This window comes from Saccostrea echinata, unplaced genomic scaffold (genome assembly GCF_033153115.1).
Source record: "Saccostrea echinata isolate AGI-Se365-2 ecotype Australia unplaced genomic scaffold, CSIRO_AGI_Sech_v1 ptg000045l, whole genome shotgun sequence".
Taxonomy (NCBI): Eukaryota; Metazoa; Mollusca; class Bivalvia; order Ostreida; family Ostreidae; genus Saccostrea; species Saccostrea echinata.
In genome coordinates this window covers 6245190-6266944 of record NW_026889794.1, presented here as the reverse complement: position 1 = coordinate 6266944, position 21755 = coordinate 6245190, and the positions used below count along the sequence as shown (strand labels likewise).

The following is a 21755-nucleotide window of genomic DNA, read 5'->3' as shown; positions in this document are numbered from 1 at the left end:
CTGGCAGAATTCCTAACCAGGTTTTGATGGTGTACAGCTTACAATGAATACATTCTTAAGTATATAGAAACCATGAAATTAGAAATGTTAATCCTGAATTGTTTAGAAATCAAAGTCACTAAAATTCCTTTGGCAATAGCTTTCTTCGGCATAGAGTTTAGCAATCACTGCAATATTTCCTGACTGATCCCATAGTAACAAAACCCCCAAAGATCGATGATCATTGACCATGGTGTTCATTTGTATGTTGTTTCATGGTGTTCACTAATTGGTAACGTGACACCCCAGTCGTGTTGGGTTTCCCAGAGAAAGCAAATTTGTTGCAGGCTCCCAGTTTTGTTTTGTTGCATGATGTTCACCAACTGATGACTTGACACCAGGTTATGGTGGGATGTCCAAATAAAGCATTAAAATTGCTGGATCGCAATCAAATGTTGTGGTATGGTGCACGTGATTGATGACGTAATTGTAATAAAGCAAAATTTTTGGTGGATCCCATAAGTATTTTGTTTCATGGTGTTCACTGATTGATTATATAACACCGAGTTGCGTTGGAATGTCCAAATAAGGCAAAATTTTTGCTGAGTCTAAATTGTTGTGGTTTGATGATCACTGATTGATGACGTGCTTGGTGTCTGCGTTTGGGATGCACGATTAAAGCAAAAATGTTGTTGTCTCTCATTCCCGTGTTGTTGCATGGTGTTTACTGATTGTTGCTGCCTCCTAATTAAATGTTTCGGTTTGGTGGTCACTGATTGATGACATTACTGCTTTGTTTGGGATGCCTCCATAAAGCAAAATTGTTATTGGCTCCCATTTGTGTTGCCGTATTGTGTTCACTGATTGGAGACTTGTTCACTGCGTTTTGTTTAGAAGCGTCGCTCAGTATAAAAAGGCGTCACTCTTTTGAGTCCATAAGGGACACAGACTCAAAGAGTTCATACGGTATCCCTCGGATAATCCTCAGGGATATAAAACATATGTCATTTGCACAGTCTTCGGATTCCCAGTTTTGGTATAAAAACAATAGTTCATACAAAAAAATGAGAGAATTTAAAGTTTCTATTAGAGATATATTTGAAGTTTTATTTTTCCGATCTCATGTATTCTATTTCAAAATGTTCTATGAAAAATTGTAAAACCTGTGACGTTTTGATTACTTAAACTTCTTTTACTAGTAATCTTACTGGACAGAGCTTCTTTTCCAAAACTTGGGGAAATCTGTACTGCAAATCTTCTAATGTTGTCTACGGAATAGAATGTAATCTTTGTGGGCTTATTTATGTTGGTGAAACCAAGGGTTCCCTTAATAAAAGCATATCGGGGCATAGATTTCTAATTAACGATGGGGACAAGCAGCTTCTATTCAAGCACTTTAATTTACCTGATCATTCTATTTTGTCAACGAAAGTTAGAATTCTAGAAAAGATTTACCATCATACTAATAACCCATCATTGAGTACACATTTCCGTAGACAACGAAAATTTGGGTTAGAAAACTAGGCACGGACTTTCCATATGGATGCAATGACAATGTCGATAGTGTTTGGAATCTTTCCAGTCCACAGTTTACATGTAGCAATGTGAATGTGATGGGACTTTTTAACAACGTAGTCATGGACATCGGTCTTACAATAAACCTATTGTACGCGATGTCTCCTTTGATTCACTATTACCTTATGTAAAAAAAAGTTAGATCTTCATCACATTCGCACCAATCTTTACTCTGTCCCTTTGAAACTTATAAATAGGCTATTTGAGAAAGTCAAGGAAAGTCCATATTGGAATCTTCGACACCAGAATACAGACTCGGATCTGTGATTATACATATTGCAAAACATAGGCATTTTAAACCGTCACGTTTTACGGAAGAAAATGCTGCTAAAACAACCCGTTTTTTCCTTCAACTTCAATATACCAATAAAGGAATTGACGCGGTTAATATCGTATAAGCAGAATTTTTAGCGAGGATTTAATTTTGGTATTATTAGCGAGGGTGTTGAGATCGCTAACATTGAATATGTCTAAAAATTAATTACGTTTTCTTTATAATATCTTCTTTAGTGAGCATTTTAAAATCGCTAAAATTACTTCTCGCTAAAAATAAAATGCCGATTTTTAAGGACGAATCGCCAAATTTGCGTCTCGCTAAAATTTCCACATACGGTATAAAGAAATATATTTAATAACAAAAGGGTCCAGTCTTGTATTCCACCATACTTTAAGTTGAAATCAACATTTTATATTTATTACAAATATACATCGACTTTTGCTTCCATTTTTTTAATTACAAGAAAACTCTTCAGGGCCTAGATATCGAACACCTGAAACATAATCCTCCAAAGTGTTCATGTTCTTTTTCACCCTACAACTATAGTCCTGCTGCACTAAATATAGTTAATAATGATGACCTTAAATCACTTATTTTAAAAGGGCCAAAATTTAGGGAACTCGATCTTTCAACCGGCGTCATAATTTCATAAATATTATGAATTCTGTGGAAGAGCGATTGGCCAAACATGAAAAAGACCTTTACACTTTTTCAGAATGGAATAAATGTATCAGATGGATGTTGAAATCTCGCATTAAGCGATTGAGGGGCAATATGAAAACCATCTATCCTTCTGTGTTCAATACTTCAGAAGTGAAAATAGAATTAGATACATTACACGATCAGTTTGTACTGGTCCGAACTGACAAAGCAGGTAACAACATTGTATTTGTTTGTAAGGCTCATTATTTCAATTGTATTTTAGAGGAACTGGGATTTAATTCTTCTAGTGGTAATAAACTTATACCATAGCTCCCTTTCTAAGGAGGAAATTCTTCAAAATCGTATGTCAGTTTTAAATATTTTTAATATTCCTAACAATCAAAATGAATTTGAATTACAATACATATAATGGATTCCTAAACTTCATAAAAATCCTTACAACCAAAGATACATAGCGGGTTCCAGTAAATGTTCTACCAAGCCTCCTTCTTTACTCCTCATTAAAATATTATCAGCAGTGAAGGAGAAACCTCAGGAGTACTGTACAATAATATATTCTAAAAGTGGTGTAAATCAGATGTGCATACTTAAAAATTCCAAAGAACTTAAAGAAATTTAGTTATCACAAAATTTTACCTAAATCAATAAAATCCAAACTTTTTTTTATCACTTTATACAACCATTCCCCATGATAAATTAAAGTCTGGGCTTTTTGAGATCATCAACAGCTGCTTTTTCAATAAAAATGGAACTCGTAAATTTACTTGTCATTGGTCATTTGCAATGTTATTTTGTTAAAAACATTCTGATTGTACACACAACTACTCTGAAGTTGACATTAAAAAGATGCTTGATTTCTGATTGACAATATCTATGTAGTTTTTGGAGACCAGGTCTTCCAACAATCTGTTGGAATTCCCTTGGGCACCAATTGCGCCCCGTCATGAGCATATTCGTATTCATATGAAGCAGAATTTATTCAAAATCTTATACATGAGAATAAGAAAACACTTGCTGTGGCCTTCAACTCGACATTTAGATATATCGACGACGTATTATCAATTAAAAATAGTTACTTCCATTCATATTTCGACTCGATATATCCCAGTGATCTTCAAGGTCAAAAAGATAGCACAGAGATATCACAGAGTCTTACGAGTCTTACACATATGTTTGATATTTGGATATTGTATTAGATAAGACGTTAATGGCAACTTAACAACCAAGTCTTATGATAAACGCATATACCCTTATCACATGCATATGGGCTTTGTGTCTCTCGGTTGATTCGATATGCAAGAGTATTTTTTTTACGTACGAACAATTTCTAAAACGAGGCAAGCTATTGACAAACAAGTTGATGAAACAAGAATATCAACAGTCTTGTTTAAAGTCATCATTTCGCAAATTCTATGGTATATACAATGACCTTGCTGGCAAATACAATCTATCATTAAGTCAAATGCTGACTGACGTTTTTCAATCAATTGTTAGGCCATTATTTACACATTGAATTCTCTACAGATTTTTTCCCGATCATGACAAGGGGCACATGGCGGGTGTAACCGGTAGGCAGGGGATGCTCGCTCCTATATGGCACCTGATCCCACCTCTGATGTTTTAGAGGTCCGTGTTTCCACTGCTCCTGATTTGTATTGTTTGAATAAACTTTTGAGCTTGAATACTGTTCGTTATCTCCATATATCCTTAGTAGGTTCTATATAGCAAATTGAATTCTTTGTTTTTGTTAACTTTAGGGTTCACAATATATACTTTTAAATTTGCAATCCCAGTATTTGGGGGGGGGGGGGATGGGTTAGCTCTACTGGTGGCACAGGGTTTGCACTTGCTGCATATACTATGCAGCTGCTGTATAGTCCAGTGACGGATATTGAGCTTACCAGTAATGATCTACCTGGATATTTTATTCAATAAATTCATATGGCAAAGTCTAAATGGGTCTTAATTTTTTCCCTGGGTAAGCATCTGGACCCAGGATTAATTGTGGAAAACTGTTTTTCCTATTTTTGTATTTGTGTTGACAATACGCAGCCATGGCCATTACCGCCAATAAATCAATAAAACTTGCAATTGTCTCAACTTCCTTCTTACATCTAATAGCCTCAAGTCTAAATCACTGTACTCAATATTTTGTCTTTGATAATACATTAAACTTGAGTGTTGAAGTACATGATCATTATAAATCAGGTCGTATTCCAGTTTAAATTAATATTCATATTTTCTTGTTTTAGTAAAATTGAAATGTAAATTAAAAAAAAAACGAAATTCTTGCCACTAATATAACTGAAAAAGGGTATCATTTTACAGATTTGTTCATGTAACTGTTTCAAAATTCAACTTGAGGTTAAAAAGAAAAGAATTTTGTTGCAATTGGGTTTTTGTAATTATTGGATATTTGATTCATGTTGATCCTTAAAAGTTCTGGGTTGATTCGAAATCTTAATTTCTCATTAGAAACAGCATCTGGGTTAAATTGGAAAGCTCAGATGCATAGCTCGACATTGACGACGTATTATCAATTAACAATAGTTACTTCCATTCATTTGTCAACTCGATATATCCCAATGAACTTACATTAAAAGATACCATAGAGTCTGACACATCTGTTTCATATTTGGATATTTTACTAGGTAACCTTACAAAAAAATTATGATAAACGTGATGACTTCAACTTTTCTATCCTCAACCACCCTCATATACGTAGCAATATACCCTTATCACCTGTATATGGAGTTTATGTCTCCCAGTTGATTTAATACGAGCATGCCCTACTTACGAACAATTTCTAAAACGAGGCATTTGTATTGTTTGAATGGACTTTTGAGCTTGATTACTGTTTGTTGTCTCCATATTTCATTTATGAAGTGCGATTTGTCAAAACTCTACAGCAATTGTGACATATCCTGGCTACTATCGTCGTTATTTCCCGGCGTAAATCTCATTGACAACTTTAATGACCCCTCAATTGGTCCATGAAGTAACGTCACGCTAGTACAGGCTCGTTATCGATCGATTCGATTTTCGCTTAATTGAGTTTTCAAAACAGGTAAAAATAGGCTCTATTAAAGGACAATTACTCCGTTAATCTTATATTTGGAACAGAATCAGATCAAAACCTTTTTTTAGAATATGGAAAATGAAAATGTTATTCCTGGAACTCATAAGCTTACCTGTGATTTTTATGCCCTGCAATGAATATGGCCATGGCATATAGTGTTTGTCATGTCCCGTCTTCCGTCCTTCAGTCCCTCTCTCACACTTTGCGTTTAGCTCAGTTTCAAAGAAACTATTTCACATATTCATATGCTGATATATAGTAGTGAGAGCTATTCAACTTCATCAACATTTTTTACCTTGACCTTTCCTATGACCTTTTACTTAGTTATAAAAATTGTGTAACTCAGTTTCAGAAACTAAAGATATTTTATCAAACCCTATATGCTGATAAACAGTGAGGAGAGCTATTCAATTTCATCAACATTTTTTACCTTGACCTTTTCTTTGACCTAGATTTCACTTTTCTTAGCTGAGAGTTTAGCTAAGTTTCAAAGAAACTTTCAAGATACTTTTTAAATTTTAAATGCTGTTACATATTGGTCAGAGCTATTCAACTTCATCTATATTTTATTACCTTGCTCTTTCCTTTGACCTCACTTTTCTCAATTTTGTGTTAGTCCAGTTTAAAAAAAAACAAATAAAAATGTATATATCAAACTTTATATGCTGATATTTTTTAGTGAGTGCTATTAAAAGCATCAACATTCTTACCTTGTCCCTTTGCTTTGACTTTTTTCCTTTAATTTGCATTTAGCATTGTTTTAAAAAACTATTTGAGATATTTATATTCAAGCTTACGCACGGATACGTTATTTGGTGAGAATTTATCAACTGTGCCCATTTTTTTTTTTACCTTGACCTTCCCATTGACCTTTAACTTTACAATTTCTTGTGTATAAAACTCATTTCAAAGAAACTATTCAATATCTTTTCAACAAACTTCATACACTTATACAAATTTTCATGTTGAAATCACTGATGAACTATGGGCTATTCATTCATGTTCTATGGACATATTTCTAGTTTATCATTCTTTTCAGAAATCCAGATGTCTTCAATACAAGTTCAATAAGCACCTCATATGAGTTAATGCATTTTACAAATTCAAATAAATTAGATATAATAACATAATATTAAGTACTAAAAGCTGGAAAACAAAAGCATTTTTTGAAGAAAAACTTGCGTCTTATTTGTTTTTCAAATGTATTTTCCCCTCCCACGATAGCCCAGTGGTAGGGCGCTCGCTTCGCGATCGGGAGGCCCGGACTCGATTCTCGTTCGCCGCGCCGCGTCAAACCTAAGACGTGAACATAGGTAGTAACTGTTCCTTCGCCAAGCGCCCGGCACTAGAAGTGAAGGTCACGGGTCTTTCGGATGAGACCTTAAAAACAGAGGTCCCGTGTCACGGTAGGCGTTGGTACGATAAAGAACCCTCACTGCTCAATGGTCCGAAGTGCCGAGTATAGGTCTAAATTTGAAGCCCTTTACCGGCTAACGGTGACGTCTCTATATGTGTCAAAAATTCTCGAATGGGACGATAAACAACAATCAATCAATGAATCGATCATTTCATTCTATAAAATAGCCTTCAGGCTTGTTGACAGATTAAAACAGTGTTCAATAAAATAATCACATTAATGGATACCAAACTAGTTTTATTTATGGTAATTCATTGGTGAAAATATTGGACATATTTATTATGAAAAAAACGAATTAAAAGGGATATGGGCCCATTTGCTTTGTAATTTTGTTAACAATTTAAAATTTCTACATTAATTGTTAAAATAATTCCATGTTTTTGCTTAGTACGTACATAAAAAAGCAATATTCAATGAGAACAGTATTCTTTATATCCGTATATCTAACACCTGTGTTTGTAAACATGGGTACAAGCTCTGTTTACTTATTTTTATGGTTTACTGGGTGTATTTGATTTGCTGAAATTGCACATATCACTGAGTACAGGCAGGCAGTGTTAATGTTGGTTTTATTTTCATTTTTATTCTGCCTTTTCTTAATTGTGGTTTTAAAAGCTCTTATTTATATCCGTTAAAGTGCAAGGATGTTTAAAAACCAAACATGTCCGAAATTCGTAGGTTTTGTTAAAGAAATTTTGAAACACGTTTTTATAAAACTAAAAAAAGTTCTGAAACGCTCTCTCAACATGTAAGATATAAAATTCTAAAGAAACTTTTGATAGATATAAACTTCAAAATTCCTTTAGAGAAAGTTTTTGATACTATATCTTGGAAGTTTCTATACCAAATATAAAAGCAATTAAAATTTGGGATCAAATTTTTTTTCCAATTTTGAATACTGTGTCATACTGTTTATTACCTTCATTCTTAAAGGGGATGCAGGTAAGAAACCTTAATTTTCCTCTAATTTTTATTACGTCGTGCAGAAGTTCTTAGGATTTTAATCGGAATAATAAAGACGTAAGGGTAATTGATGGATGAGACTATACTTTCATAATACTAGGTATACTAATGATACTTCAGATGGGTCACCATAGTTCATAGAAGAAATTCTGGGAGAAAACACTACTTAGCTTTTGTATTTGGTCTAAAAATTAATTTCAAAAAACTGAAATGGTATAGATAGGCAGTGTGCTCTGAAACCAAATTTCTCCTAAAACTAATTGAAAGAAATCGATAAATAAAACAATGGCAATTAAAAAAACTCAACAAAGTCGGGAGATGAAGGATGATTAAATCACTTATAAAACTCCTCAAGATGAAAAATTTAATATTTACTGTTCCAAAGTAAACCAAACCCGTTAGGACTTCATGTAATTAGGAATCCTTGACGATTTTTATTATTCTTTGTGAGGTAGTAATTCATAAAGTAAAGAGGAAATGAATAATTCAGGATATCAGGAATGGGGGACTTAAAATGAGTGACGTCATGGAATTTTGATTTGCAATAAAATATGAAACCTACTCGGATGAAAAAAATGAAACATAACCCACCATCTTCTGTGTTGTAACAAATGACCCCGACCTCTCTTCCGCTAGTACAGATGCTGGATTCAATTGCTGATTGTGAACACAGAAGCAAGGAATCTTCATTTCCGTCACAATTAATATCGCTTAACCAAACTTGTCCATTGCCCTTTCCAAACGCAGACGACAGTACTGAAAAACCTCTACAATACAGAAGTGTAAAAATGACGAACACCGCTTAATCTCACAAATCTTAAAACGAATGCAAATTGATATAAGGTCAAAAACATGAACCCATGAAGACACCAGATGTCAGGTGCCTAAGTAGAGTAAGCATCTCCTGTCGACCGGTCACACATGCATTGAGCTCTCTGTATTAATCAGGTTTTAAAAAAAATATAATCTGCAGTCAAAGTAAGTATGAAAATAATGGCCTAAAAATTGGTATGAAACAGGTCAGTCCAATCTCGACCCAACGATAGGTTGTATTTGTAAACATGGTCATTAGTGACCATGGATTTTGCAAATTGCTGACTTTAAATGAGATTGAAACTTCTGTAAAATCAACTTATTTGTCAGTAGCCTGCCTCGATTCAAATATTAAATTTACACCGAATATGCTCTTACCTACCGAATCAGCTATAGGACATATACACCATATGAAGGTAATAATGGGATGTTTTCACGCTGTACATAAATATGGAAAGTTAACGGAAAATGTGTTGTAAATTTACATCTATAACAAGTGGGGTTTTTTTCTTCTAACATAGACAGTTTTTAAAAAAGGCATCAGAAGATAACAAGAACAGGTCAGGTAATAAAGAATCACAAGGTGTGCTTGTAGATATTCTAACAGATAAAAGATTACATAATTATATATTATAAATAAATGACTCTCGCGTCTTGTTTTAATATCAACTTGGAAACTGTTCAATAAAAATGACATCGACTTCAAAAGAACGACAAATTTTAATTTAAAATAAAAATGCCAACAATGCAAGTGGATTTCTTTTTAAAAAAATACCAAGCGTATAAAGTTTATCTAAAATCTATTGAACCATTAGTTAAGGAACGCTTACATCAGCAACATGCATTAGATTCAAAATTCCATATGCTACTATTATAATTTAATACTCTAGTACATTGTAATTATGAAAATGAAATGAGTAAATGATGAATTGAACCAATTTAACGTTAAAACAGGTATGATTTAGTAGAAAAAACATGATTCACCCTGAATATCCAAGACTTCTGCAAGTAACATGAGCATAGTTTGTGTTCCATGATTTCAAACAAACACTTTTCCACTGACCATCTATCAAAACCTGAACCCGGCCTTCATGTGCAGAACTACCATTAAATATTCTAACAACATCTGAAAATCAGAAGAATACGTGAAATAATCAATCCATTAATAAAATATAAAATATATGAAAAAATGTCTTGCATCTTCACCTACCATTTCCTTTATTAAAACAGACAACTGCCGAGTGTTTATTATCATCACAGGTGCTGGTTCCTACTACTGATTGTGTGCACTCTAACAAGGAATCTTCATGTCCTCTACAGTTTATGCCATCCAACCACGTTCGTGTATTGCTCTTTCTAAATACGGATGAACTGATAGGCACACCTCTAAAATGTATTTTATTTTGTTCCACATTTTAAAAAGGAATTGAAAGTTTTAAAAAGTATACATGAAAACTATTTAAGTTATGATTATCTTGTAAAAGTCTAGGTTCACTTTGTTATATGTAATTATTTGTCTTTTTAATGTACTACATATTGATTTTTATTCTCACATTTGTGAAAAGTAAAATTTTGCGTGGTATCTTTTAAATATAAATTGTGCTGAAAATAATATTTTTTATCATATGAAATTATTCGTCGTTTTATATTATTCTTTATACCTAAGATTCTATGCAATCCTCGGTATAAAATCAAATTAATAAGCAATAATAAATTCAGCATTCGCCTGATATGGTCAAAACTTAATACACCGATGATGGCTTTGTTTAACTTATTATGTATAACATTACCCAGAGTATCCCAGAGATCGACAGGCAACTTGAGCCTTATTTTGGTTGCACCCTGTATCACAGACACCTCCCCATTTGCCATTGATTAATACCTCTATGAACCCTTCGTTTGCAGATTTTCCATTACGCAATCTGATGAGGCCTATAGGGTGGAATGAGAAGTATTATAGATATTCTCCACTAATCATTCTAACTACATCTAAATTTCATAACAGTATAATAATGTAGAAATCAATTTAATAATTAATCATACAATATAAAAAAACTCGCATCTTTCCCTACCATTTCCCTTATCATAACAGACAACCGCAGCAATATTACTATTATCACAGGTGCTGGATCCCACAGCTGATTGCGTACACTCTAACAAAGAATCTTCATGTCCTCTACAATTTATGCTGCCCAACCATATTTGTGTATTGCCCTCTCCAAACACAGATGAACTGATAGGCAAACCTCTAAAATGTTACGTATTTTTCTCTTTATTCTATAGTTTCATATCCTGGAATAGATATTTTGAAATCCTGGAAGAACATTATTGTATATAATGATTATGTTAAAGCAAAGCCTTTGGATTAACTGTCCTATATGTACTACTCTGTCGTTTTTACTCGCTTCAAGTTAATTTCTTTCTATTTTAATATTTGCAAAAATATTTTATATTTTTAAAAATAAGTTTTTTTTTCTCTATGGAAAACATTTTAAGGGTTCTTTTATTAACTAAGCCTGTGTTGAAACTAATATATTTTATCATATGTAAATAAAAAACCAAAGATTCTTTATACTTATGATTCCTAGCAGCCATCGTTATCAAATCAAATCAATTAGCATAACTAATTCAATATTTTAATAATCTAGTCATTTATTTTTCATGATAACAGCCATATATCCCTAACAAAAAATTCTATAGTAAACTAGGATTAACTAAAGTTTACTACAGTTAACTATAGTAAATCAAATTTTCAAAGTGATCACTATAGTAAATCAAAGTTTTCAAAGTGATCACTATAGTGTAAATCAAAGTTTTCACCATAGTATATCAAAATTTTCATAGTTATCACTATAGTGTCATACTTATCACTATAGTAAATCAAAGTTTTCAAAGTTATCACGATAGTAAATCAAAGTGTCAAAGTTATCACTATAGTTAACTATAGTTTTCATAGTATCAAAATTATCACTATAGTTAACTATAGTAAACTGTAGTTAACTATAGTATTTTTTGTCAGGGATGTCTGCTTTTACTAAACAGACTGCTTAATATAAAAATAATTACCCAGAGTATCCTAGAGATCGACAGGCAACTTCAGCATTATTTTGGTTCCAGCCTGTATCACAGATACCTCCCCATTTGCCATTAATTGACATTTCTATAAACCCTTCGTTTGCAGACTTTCCATTACGCAATCTTAAGAGGCCTGTAGTATAATTTACAATTATTCTAGATATTCTTATTTGGGTTTAAAAAAACGTCATAATTCAAGTATAGACAGAATTAACGTACGACTTGGCAGAACGCATAAAACACCAGCATCTTCAGCGTGACTGCAGTTATGTATTTCTGAATATGTACAATCAAACAAACTGGTTTCTTTTCCGCTACATTGTACGTCACATAAATGAATCGGCCCAGTCCCTCCTCCGAAAACTGCACTTGAAACAATCAGTCCTTGCCTAAAAAAGAGCCTGGAAAATAAAAAGGTATTAAATGATAATGCTTAGTGTACACTTTCTAATGTAAAATTGACTGCAAATGTGTCCGTATTTTTTATTTTTGAAAAAATAGTAAATACATGACTACATGGTCTAATTTGGGGTGCCCAAATGTCTAAAATATTTGCATTCAACAAGATTTGTCTCATACAATGATTTCTCTTAATTTGTACTGTGACATAGTTTCCGTGACCTTCACTTCAAACAAAGAAAAGGGGGAACGAACGATTATCTGGGATAACATATCGTGAGTAATCATTTACAGAATTATTTTACTGAAAATCATCCCATATATATATATATATATATATATATATATATATATATATATATATATATATATATATATATATATATATATATATACTTGTTCTGTGAAGATTATTTAAAAAATAAATTGTACTTCCTCATTAAATATATCTCTGTAGTTTTTCGAGTCCCGATCTTCCTACAATCTGTTGGTATTTACATGGGTACTAATTCCCTCCCATTGACTATGTTGGTAGGGCTAAACAATTCATGAAGTCATCAATTAAATTTTATCTTTGTTTGTGAGGGTTTTTATGAATGTTATTTAATTTTGCAAGTGGTAATCCAACTTATACCCATACTCCCTTTCTAAGGAGGAAATTCTTCAAAACCATATGTCAGTTTCGAATATTTTTAATATTCCCAACAATCAACATAAATTTAAATTACCATACCTATACTGGATTCCAAAACTCCATAAAAAAAACCTTACAAAGATACATAGGGGGCTCAAGTAAATGTTCTTCCAAGCCTCTTTCTTTACTCCTCACTAAAATATTTACAGCAGTGAAAGAGAAACTTCAGGAGTACTGTACAACAGGATATTCGAGAAGTGGTGTACATTAGATGTGGATACTTAAAAACTCCAAAGAACTTTAAGAAAATTGGAAATTACAAAATTTTATCAAAATCAATAACATCAAAACGTACGACTTTTCAACGCTTTATATAATCATTACACACGGTAAATTAAAATCCAGGCTTTTTGACGTCGTAGACAGCTGTTTTATCAATAAAAATGGAACTCGTAAATATTCTTAACTTGTCATTGGTCACTTGCAAAATTAGGTTGTTAAAAAAAACATTCTGATTGTACACAGAAGTACTCTCAGGTTGATATTAAAATTATGCTTGAGTTTCTGCTAGACAAATCTTCTTTTTTTTTGAGATCGGGTATTCCAACAATCTGGTGGAATTCCCATGGGTACCGATTGCGGCACCCTTAATAGCAGGCCTTTTTTTCATATGAAGAAGAAATTATTAGAAAATTTCTACATGGGAAGATAATACGATAAATCACACAGACCTGGCACGTAGGCATATTTCATGAAGCGCGCTAGCGCTTCATGAGAAATATGCCTACGTGCAAGTCTGTGTGATTTACACACCAATAATTCACACTAAACTTAAAAACGTTCCTTATATTTACATTTTACAAGTTTAAAAGCACCGATGATATACTCAATGAAATTTTTTTTGTTGTCATAAATTTCAATGTGACTTTTCAAGATGAAAAAAAGTCTGTGTTTGTTCCCATAATCTATTTGGATAAAAAGTATTAGAGGAAAAACTTTGAAAAATGATTTATGTGTTAGACGTAATTACAGTGCAAAGAAATCATATTAAATGCTCCGTACCGCCGGCGCCAAAAGAAGCGCATTAAAACCCACCTTTTGTTTAGATTTTTAATTAAACTATGTTTGTAGATTCTATAAAAATATACTTGATAAAATATTCTCAATACTTTAGAGAACAGGATCCAACCTCTTTAAAATTATCAGCTGAAATGTAAATAATTTTTATCAGATAATTTTTTTGTAAATTTGAAGATAAATGTAAACCTTGAAAGAGCTAGTGAAACTAAATTTGGAATCTCTCTCTCTCTCTCTCTCTCTCTCTCTCTCTCTTAAAGTAATTTCAACTTACTCGCTATATCCTAGAGATCTACAAATCACGCTAGCGTCTCTGTAGTCCCAATGACTATCACATATTGTCCCCCATTTATTGTTTTTATAAACTTCCACTCTTCCTTGAAAGTCTTTTTGTTTCGAAAGTCGAACAGGTGGTGCTACGAATGTGAAAGGATTAATAAGGAGCAAAGAAGAAAAGAGTACATTAAAAACAATAACGAAGAAATGCTCTCTTTGAAATTATTGTTGATATCATTTAAATTGATTTAACAATACAGCAATACACAGAACTTTGATAATAAAAAAGTTACATGGTTTGTTTACAGATGCCATAATTAAAGTGCAGTTATTTGAAAGGGTGTTACATGTATCAATTAAAAATACTGTCAGATTATCTCAGGATATTTTAAGAATCTAAAAAAACATATTCCTTATAATTTTTTGATATTTAGTCCTAAAGAACAAGAATTTTGAAAAAAAGTTCAAATACAATTATGTTCCCTTACATAATTACAAATTTTATTGATTTATTTCACAATGGTATAGCACTAAGATGTTCTAAAAACTCATTTGTAGGTAATAATATTTGTCATTATGTACAATGACTTACATTCTATTCTTTATAAATTAATCACCGTTGTAATCCACACATTTTTGCCTACGACATATATATTCACCTATATTTTTCCCTCTATTTCAAATCTTTAATATCAAAAATTAAAATTTCTAATTATCAATATACTGCTCTGCGTGATAACCAATACTGCTCCACAGTCTTATTGTAAATCGCATGTTTTTACGTTCGACTCTCTTCACGGCCGGTAACGTTTTCCTGTCAACATTAATCGCACGATATTTATGGTACATAATGAATTTAAGAACTTTTATGCAACACCGTGAAATGTATCTATGTTGTTTTGAGATCAAGAGGTCCAAGGGCCTTAACGGTCACCTGAGTATATTAGAATACTGTAAAAGATCCATAGAAGAATAAAATAAAACAAACTGAAAGATGTACTATGTTTCCCAAAAGCAAGAAATATAATGATAAGGGATCAACAACATAATTAATTTAGTGTTCCTTAAAGGGGTCTGGACACAGTTGCATTGTTTGCAATTTTAAATGTCTTTTCTTATTCAAAAAAAACTTCAGTTTCAATGACAATGATATTCTTCATAACATCACGTCAAACTACTGTGTTTGTAAACAAGGCACGAGCTCTGTTATTGTTAGTGTTTACATTTTACTATATGTATTCAATTTGTTAAATCTGCACACATCATTGAGCACGGACTGACAATACTGGTGAGTTGGTTTTGCTTTCTCGCATATCTACTCTGAACTTGCTGGATTATAGTTTTCATATTTTTTCATTAATACACACCAAATTTCCTTATTTTCTTAAGTATTATGGATAAAATTTACTTTGTGAAAGTACAAGGATGTATGTCAATCAAACGCGTCCCGAAAATCGTAGTTTTAATGCTTTCCAGAAAAAAAGAAATTTCTTAGCACCCTTTTAATATATTTTGTTGTGAAATGCTCTAGCAACAGATTCAGATTTTGACGTTATTTCATATATTGTTACTACAGTACGAAGGGCGTTACACAGAACTTACTTACCAATTAGAACATTTAGAAATTTTCCTTACATTCACAGAAGATAACTTGAACTGACATTTTATTGTTTTAAATGTTAGAAAAAAAATGATATCTCCGTAATAACCGTCTTTTGATTTTTTTTGTGACCGCCTATAAGTAATAACTCCCTTCAACCAATCGTAAGCCAGGATTTCATCGAAATTTCATCAAAGATGGGGTAGATATGTTTGTCAGTATTAATAATATAAAATATTTTCAAAAGAGATAATCGCAAAAAGGAATCTTTGAGATGAACAAATGAAGTATGTCCTAAAATTATCTATTTCATGACGATACCTTTCATACATAAAACACCTGCATCTTCGTTGTGACCACAGTTATGATGTAAATTATCTTCATGCTTGCAATCCAGTAGTGAACTTTCTGTACCAATGCAGCTGACATCATCCATCAAAATTAAACCAGCTCCATTTCCAAAGTATGAAGCCTTATAAGGAATTCTGTTAAAAATCGTACTTTTATACTCTCTCTCTCTCTCTCTCTCTCTCTCTCTCTCTCTCTCTCGTCGAGAGTATATATATATATATATATATATATATATATATATATATATATATATATATATATATATATATATATATATATATATATATATATATATATATATGCTTTTCCAAAAATTAACTTCATAATCCCTAAATGATATTAAATGTTATACGACTGTAGAAAAAAAATAAATTGCTCAACAGAGTAATCAATAGGTAATGTAAATCGAGTTCAAAACCACTTACCCAACTAATCCGAATAGTTGATTACAGACTACATTGGCTTCCTTAAAGTCCCAGTTATCATCACACACTGTTCCCCACACACCATCCTTGTAGACCTCAACCCTTCCTTCTCTTGGGGAATTGCCGTTTACCAGTCGTAGTTCTTAAAATAAGCATAAAAATATAATATGCCAAATGTTATCAATGTATGATTCAAATGCAGTCAAATACTTCGTTAGAATTTTGATTCTCTGCTTGCAATAAGATAACAATTCTTCGGATGATAAAAAAATCATCGAAAAAAAAAATTGAGTTTGATATGCTTTCGGTTTTGATCTTTGTCACAAGGGAAAACTTTTCGATTATCACAAATAGTAGATGTGTCACTGCTCTGAATGATTGGACACTTTAAAACCAACAAATTTTGTTGTCAGTAGCTAGATGATACAACGTTACATGAACGAGGATTTTTAGAAAACTTCGCGGACGAGTTCTATTGTGAGCGTGCTATTTGCTTGTAATCAGTAAAGCTCTGCAGATAAACACTATACGTATTTTCCAATTAATATGCAAAGATTTGGTGTTTTCTGATGGTCTTTAAAAAATGTACGGCTAAATTATTTAGATAAAACATGCTTCACGGAGCATGTTACTTTTTCGCGCCTTTCCGTTACAGAGACATTTTTTTAAATTAAAAATTGCACTGTTGTAGCGCATAAAGATTTATGATATTTCACCTGTCGCTAAAATAATAATTAAACGTCATTTTGCCAAATTGTGAATTAAACTGGAGGGGTTATGAATGTTTAATTACAGATGAACCTAGGCAAAATATATTAACGTCAATGAACGTCTTGGAGCACCGAGCTATTAAAAAAATTATGTGTGCAGACAAGAAAATGTCCGAAAGAGACTAAAATGTTTTAGATGCTGCTTGGGATTGCCTACAGGTATCTGTTACCAAAGTGTTCAAGTCAACTTTGTAAGAATGGAAGAATTGACATTTTTGATTATCAACTCCTGCGATACCCCAATATCCTGCTTATCGCATTTACGGTGCACCCATGGATTTTGCATTGTTTCTCATACTTGATCGCTGAACTGCATTGTTTCTAAGATCTCGCTAATATCCGATACCCCACAGAAGACATTTAAAAAATATATATAGCATATCTTGATGTAGTTTTTCAATTATTAAGTAAGAAAAAGACATGAAAAGTCTATAGAGATGAAAGATATTTAGAATTGTAAAAAAGCTTAACATTTTTGGAATCAGGTTGTCACTTCACTTTACGTCATAAAACGTCAAGTAATGAATCCTATGGTCACACAGTAATAATCATTGTATATTTTCTAAATTTTAGTAAATGGACCTGATTTGTTACCTTCCGATAAACAAAAGATAAGTATTTAAATTAGACATACGTCATTCTTCAAAGTACACAATATATATCCGTAAATTAATGTGTCCGCGAACTTTTCTAACAACCTTCGTATCAAGAGAACATTGAAAATTGTATGCTACTTTTAGCACGATTTTAAATAATAGTATGCTCAATATTGAAAATGGTCAAAGAACTTAATGTTTTGCTCATAATCCCAGGATATGTTCCATTTTTCAGTGTATATATCATATCAATGTGGTATACCTAAATCCAGTGTCTTGTTCACCAAAATATATCCCAGAAATATTTTGAGTCGTAAATTTTTCAGTTTCTACGAAAACAAACATCTGTACGCAGAGAAGACATTTTAATAAATATTATTAGTGGATACTAAATAAATAAAAAGCACATATATGGATTCTACTTTCCTGAAGTTATACATGTAAATACGAAGCCTAGGGGACATGATTTATATTATAGAAGCAAGAGGCATAGATAAAAATCCCAATATCGAAGTTTTATTTGTCCCAAAATGTATATTCATGATAATTTTAATCTGAGTCAAAGTCTTGCTAGCTTCAGAGAATAACTTTTTAAAGTCAACTTTTCGATTGTTTTATTTTTTTTTTATATACTGAAAGGAAAAAGAAACGGAATGTAAACCTTTGAAGTGATTTAATGCTATTTTTTCGAACGTATTTTCGAGATTCTTGATTTTGTGATTGTTTGCGAGAAAGTCTTGAAAAACACTGACTTCATTGGACAGGGGATTAACATGCTAAAAAATGAGACATAAGACGCACATGTAAACGAGTAAGAAGAACACCAATGTAAAGCTGACGAACTCACAAACCAAAATCGCGCAATTGGTTTCTCTCAGTTTTTAGGTGAATGTAACAATTATAGCGCGGTTTTAGCGGTAATAATGTGAAACTACCCAGGTTGCAGAAAGAATCGCCACATCTTGACATTTCGTTGTTACGCGCCAAGGTCACCGTCATGCTTGGTTGGAAACCCTTCCAGTTCCTCTTTGACAACGTACATGTATAAGACGTTCTTTGGTGGAAAAATTCAGAATAAACTGCACAGTAACATGTGGTTACCTTTTTCTTTACTTAGGCAATGCAAAAGCCAGACCCCATGGAGCATCCGACGGTCATATACCATGTTTGACAGAAATTCAAATTGACTTTTAATATCGAAAAATGGTGTGTATACATAATGTACCTCCAGTTCATCAAGTGGTTTTACAAGATGTGTTGACAAACCTGTCAATATCAATCTGCACATTATTTTTTTTTCTTACTTTTTGCAACTTTCCCCAAGTGACTTCATTCATTTTACGGTTGCGTAAATTTGAACACCAATTTTAGTGCACAGTTACCTAGATGCCCTTCTGACCAGTTTTCATAATTTCGGCCATGCAGTCAAAGAAATTTCACATATGTTACCCTGCGTTTCTTTTCCCCTTCAGCATAATTATAATCTATATCTCGAATTATTGCATTCAACCCCGTTCGAATTAATTATGAAGAAATATGTTTCAATTCTTTTAATTTTTAGAATGTTATATTTAAGCAAATTTCAAATTTATGCATTAACCGCACAACGGATATTAAACGAGTTTTATATTTTAAACAATTTGACTGTTCCTTCTTTAAACACAACTTTTAAATCAAATGCTTACTCAGTTTTGCACCAAATTCTTCAGCTTGTTTCTGCAAAATTTTGACCAAGTGATCTTGTTCTTGAACTTTTTCTTTGAGCAATGTGATTTCTATATTGTGTGTTCTAGCCTTCTCACTCATTTCTTTTCTAATGACATTCACTAAATCTATTGACATGTTTGTCATTTTAACGTTCTCATAATATTCGTTTTTTAGTTCATTCAACTTCATCATGCATTGCTTTGTACTCGAGACATCCTTATACAAAGAAGATATCACTTTTTTCCTGGCGGTGGGGCTGATTAGACGTTCTGACTCCTCCATTCTGATGGTACGGGATATTTCCTCATGACTGGATCCATTTACAAAACTCCGATTTTCAACTGCCTTGATAGACAGTATAAGCACAACTAGTTTAGATACATCCATATTTCTGAAAACACAATGAAAAAGGAGAAATTATTTGTCATATTCTTTGAACAATGCAGATTTATTCTGGGACCTGAAATCAAGTAGTACAGAAATAATATGTGTGTACATCCCTACTTAATTATGCAGACTTTCTGGAAAGAATATTGTCTAGTAGTTGTCAAGGAGCAAAAGACAGACATTCCGAAAACACTTTTCAATATATCAATCATAAACACGTTAAACGGTTTCAATGCACTAGCATTCTACCAGGAATTCAATAACGACTGTATAGAAATGTATAGTGCTTTTAATAATCAAGAACATAATTTGTCTTTATTTCCATCTAAAAACAAAAGGCCAATGTGCCACTACAATCATCTGCGTAAATTTATTCCTACTGTTCTTCAGATGATTTGTAAATGACTTTTCTACTTCATATATTATATTCACTTAAAAATTGTGACCACATATTATGGCCAAAAGTTAACTCCAATAGGATCTCTGAATCCTCACAATATGGAGATGCTTCAATTTTTTATATGACTAACATGGCCTTGTAGTTATGGAAAAGAATTTTTTTTCTGTTTATCTCAAGTTGGGGAGTGGTGATGATTGAACAATTATATTTTTTTTATTTTGAATCTACAGTTTGTTGTAAACCTTTAAAATTAGTTCCATCTCTTCGGGTCCAGCTATTCTTTAAGGAGAATATTTTTTTATTGATTTGTCCTCATATAATCCATTGCGGTCAGAATTTAAACCGCGGCAAACGTGTTCTTTCTAGACTTTACGTGCAATTCCAGAACGCCTCTACATTTTACTAGTTAGAAATCGTCACTTCCATTGCTTTCGGTGTAAGGTATCGAGGACGGTTTTGGCTTACTGCATGTTTTATACGATAAGTTCAGATCGGCAGACGATTTATGGGCGTTATTCAATCATTTTTGAAGCTATATCTCATCCTACACCGGTAGGGAAATTGTAGATATTGATTAAAATCAAGTGTGAACCGAGACATCCCCTGAAATCTAAGATAGCAACTGGTGTACCTCCCTTCTTTTTATATACAGTAATATGATATTTTAAAACGTGCTAATTACAGCGATTTTTTTTTTTTTATTTTGAAGAGTGTATTCAGACACACCTTGAAAAACACATAATACGCAAATCACACCAACCTGAAACCAAGCGCCTATGTATAGCATAGGTTTCATTTCAATTCAATAAGTTAAAGATGAATTTTCACATCAAGCACATTCTTCAATAAAAGGGCACGGTATATGTTAATTACAGTACAAGAAAAGCATTTTTGTAAGAAATATTTAATACCGTTTGTTTTTAAAAGGGGAATGGTGTGTGTAAGAGTGTATGGGTCTCATCTAATAGAACAGACGAACCCCCCACCCCCATTATTACAACTAACTTGTCAAATATTCACGCATTCTGTATGTAAACCTATAGGGTTTGAGACAATTATTTTAATTTAAAAAATACATATTAAACTATTTACAATGTACTTAATATAGAGTGCATTGACCTATAATCCAATCGGGATATGAAAGTGTAAGACTTTTGCGTAATAATAAACAAACCTGGTAATCGGATTAAGGACAATGTAAGCTACCAGGATGTTTATCTATCTTGGGAAGTCGATACAGGAACAGTAACGGAACATTGCTGAAGTTATCTTAACATTATATTAACTTTTGC

The 21755-nt window shown here is 32.5% G+C and overlaps 1 protein-coding gene across 1 annotated transcript in view; it reads right to left on the bottom strand.

Annotated features, from left to right (window-relative positions):
- The window catches only part of LOC133201670 (scavenger receptor cysteine-rich type 1 protein M130-like), a 30375-nt gene extending 10312 nt beyond the window's left edge, over positions 1–20063 (bottom strand). Inside the window, exons 1-7 of the mRNA XM_061337457.1 lie at positions 19655–20063; positions 16629–16745; positions 11833–11974; positions 10839–11014; positions 10557–10698; positions 9977–10152; positions 9830–9892 (exon numbers count right to left, since the gene is read on the bottom strand). Of these exons, the coding sequence (XP_061193441.1) occupies positions 9830–9892; positions 9977–10152; positions 10557–10698; positions 10839–11014; positions 11833–11974; positions 16629–16745; positions 19655–20063 (1225 nt within the window). The remainder of the gene's footprint in view (positions 1–9829; positions 9893–9976; positions 10153–10556; positions 10699–10838; positions 11015–11832; positions 11975–16628; positions 16746–19654) is intronic.
- Between the last annotated feature and the right edge of the window lie 1692 nt (positions 20064–21755).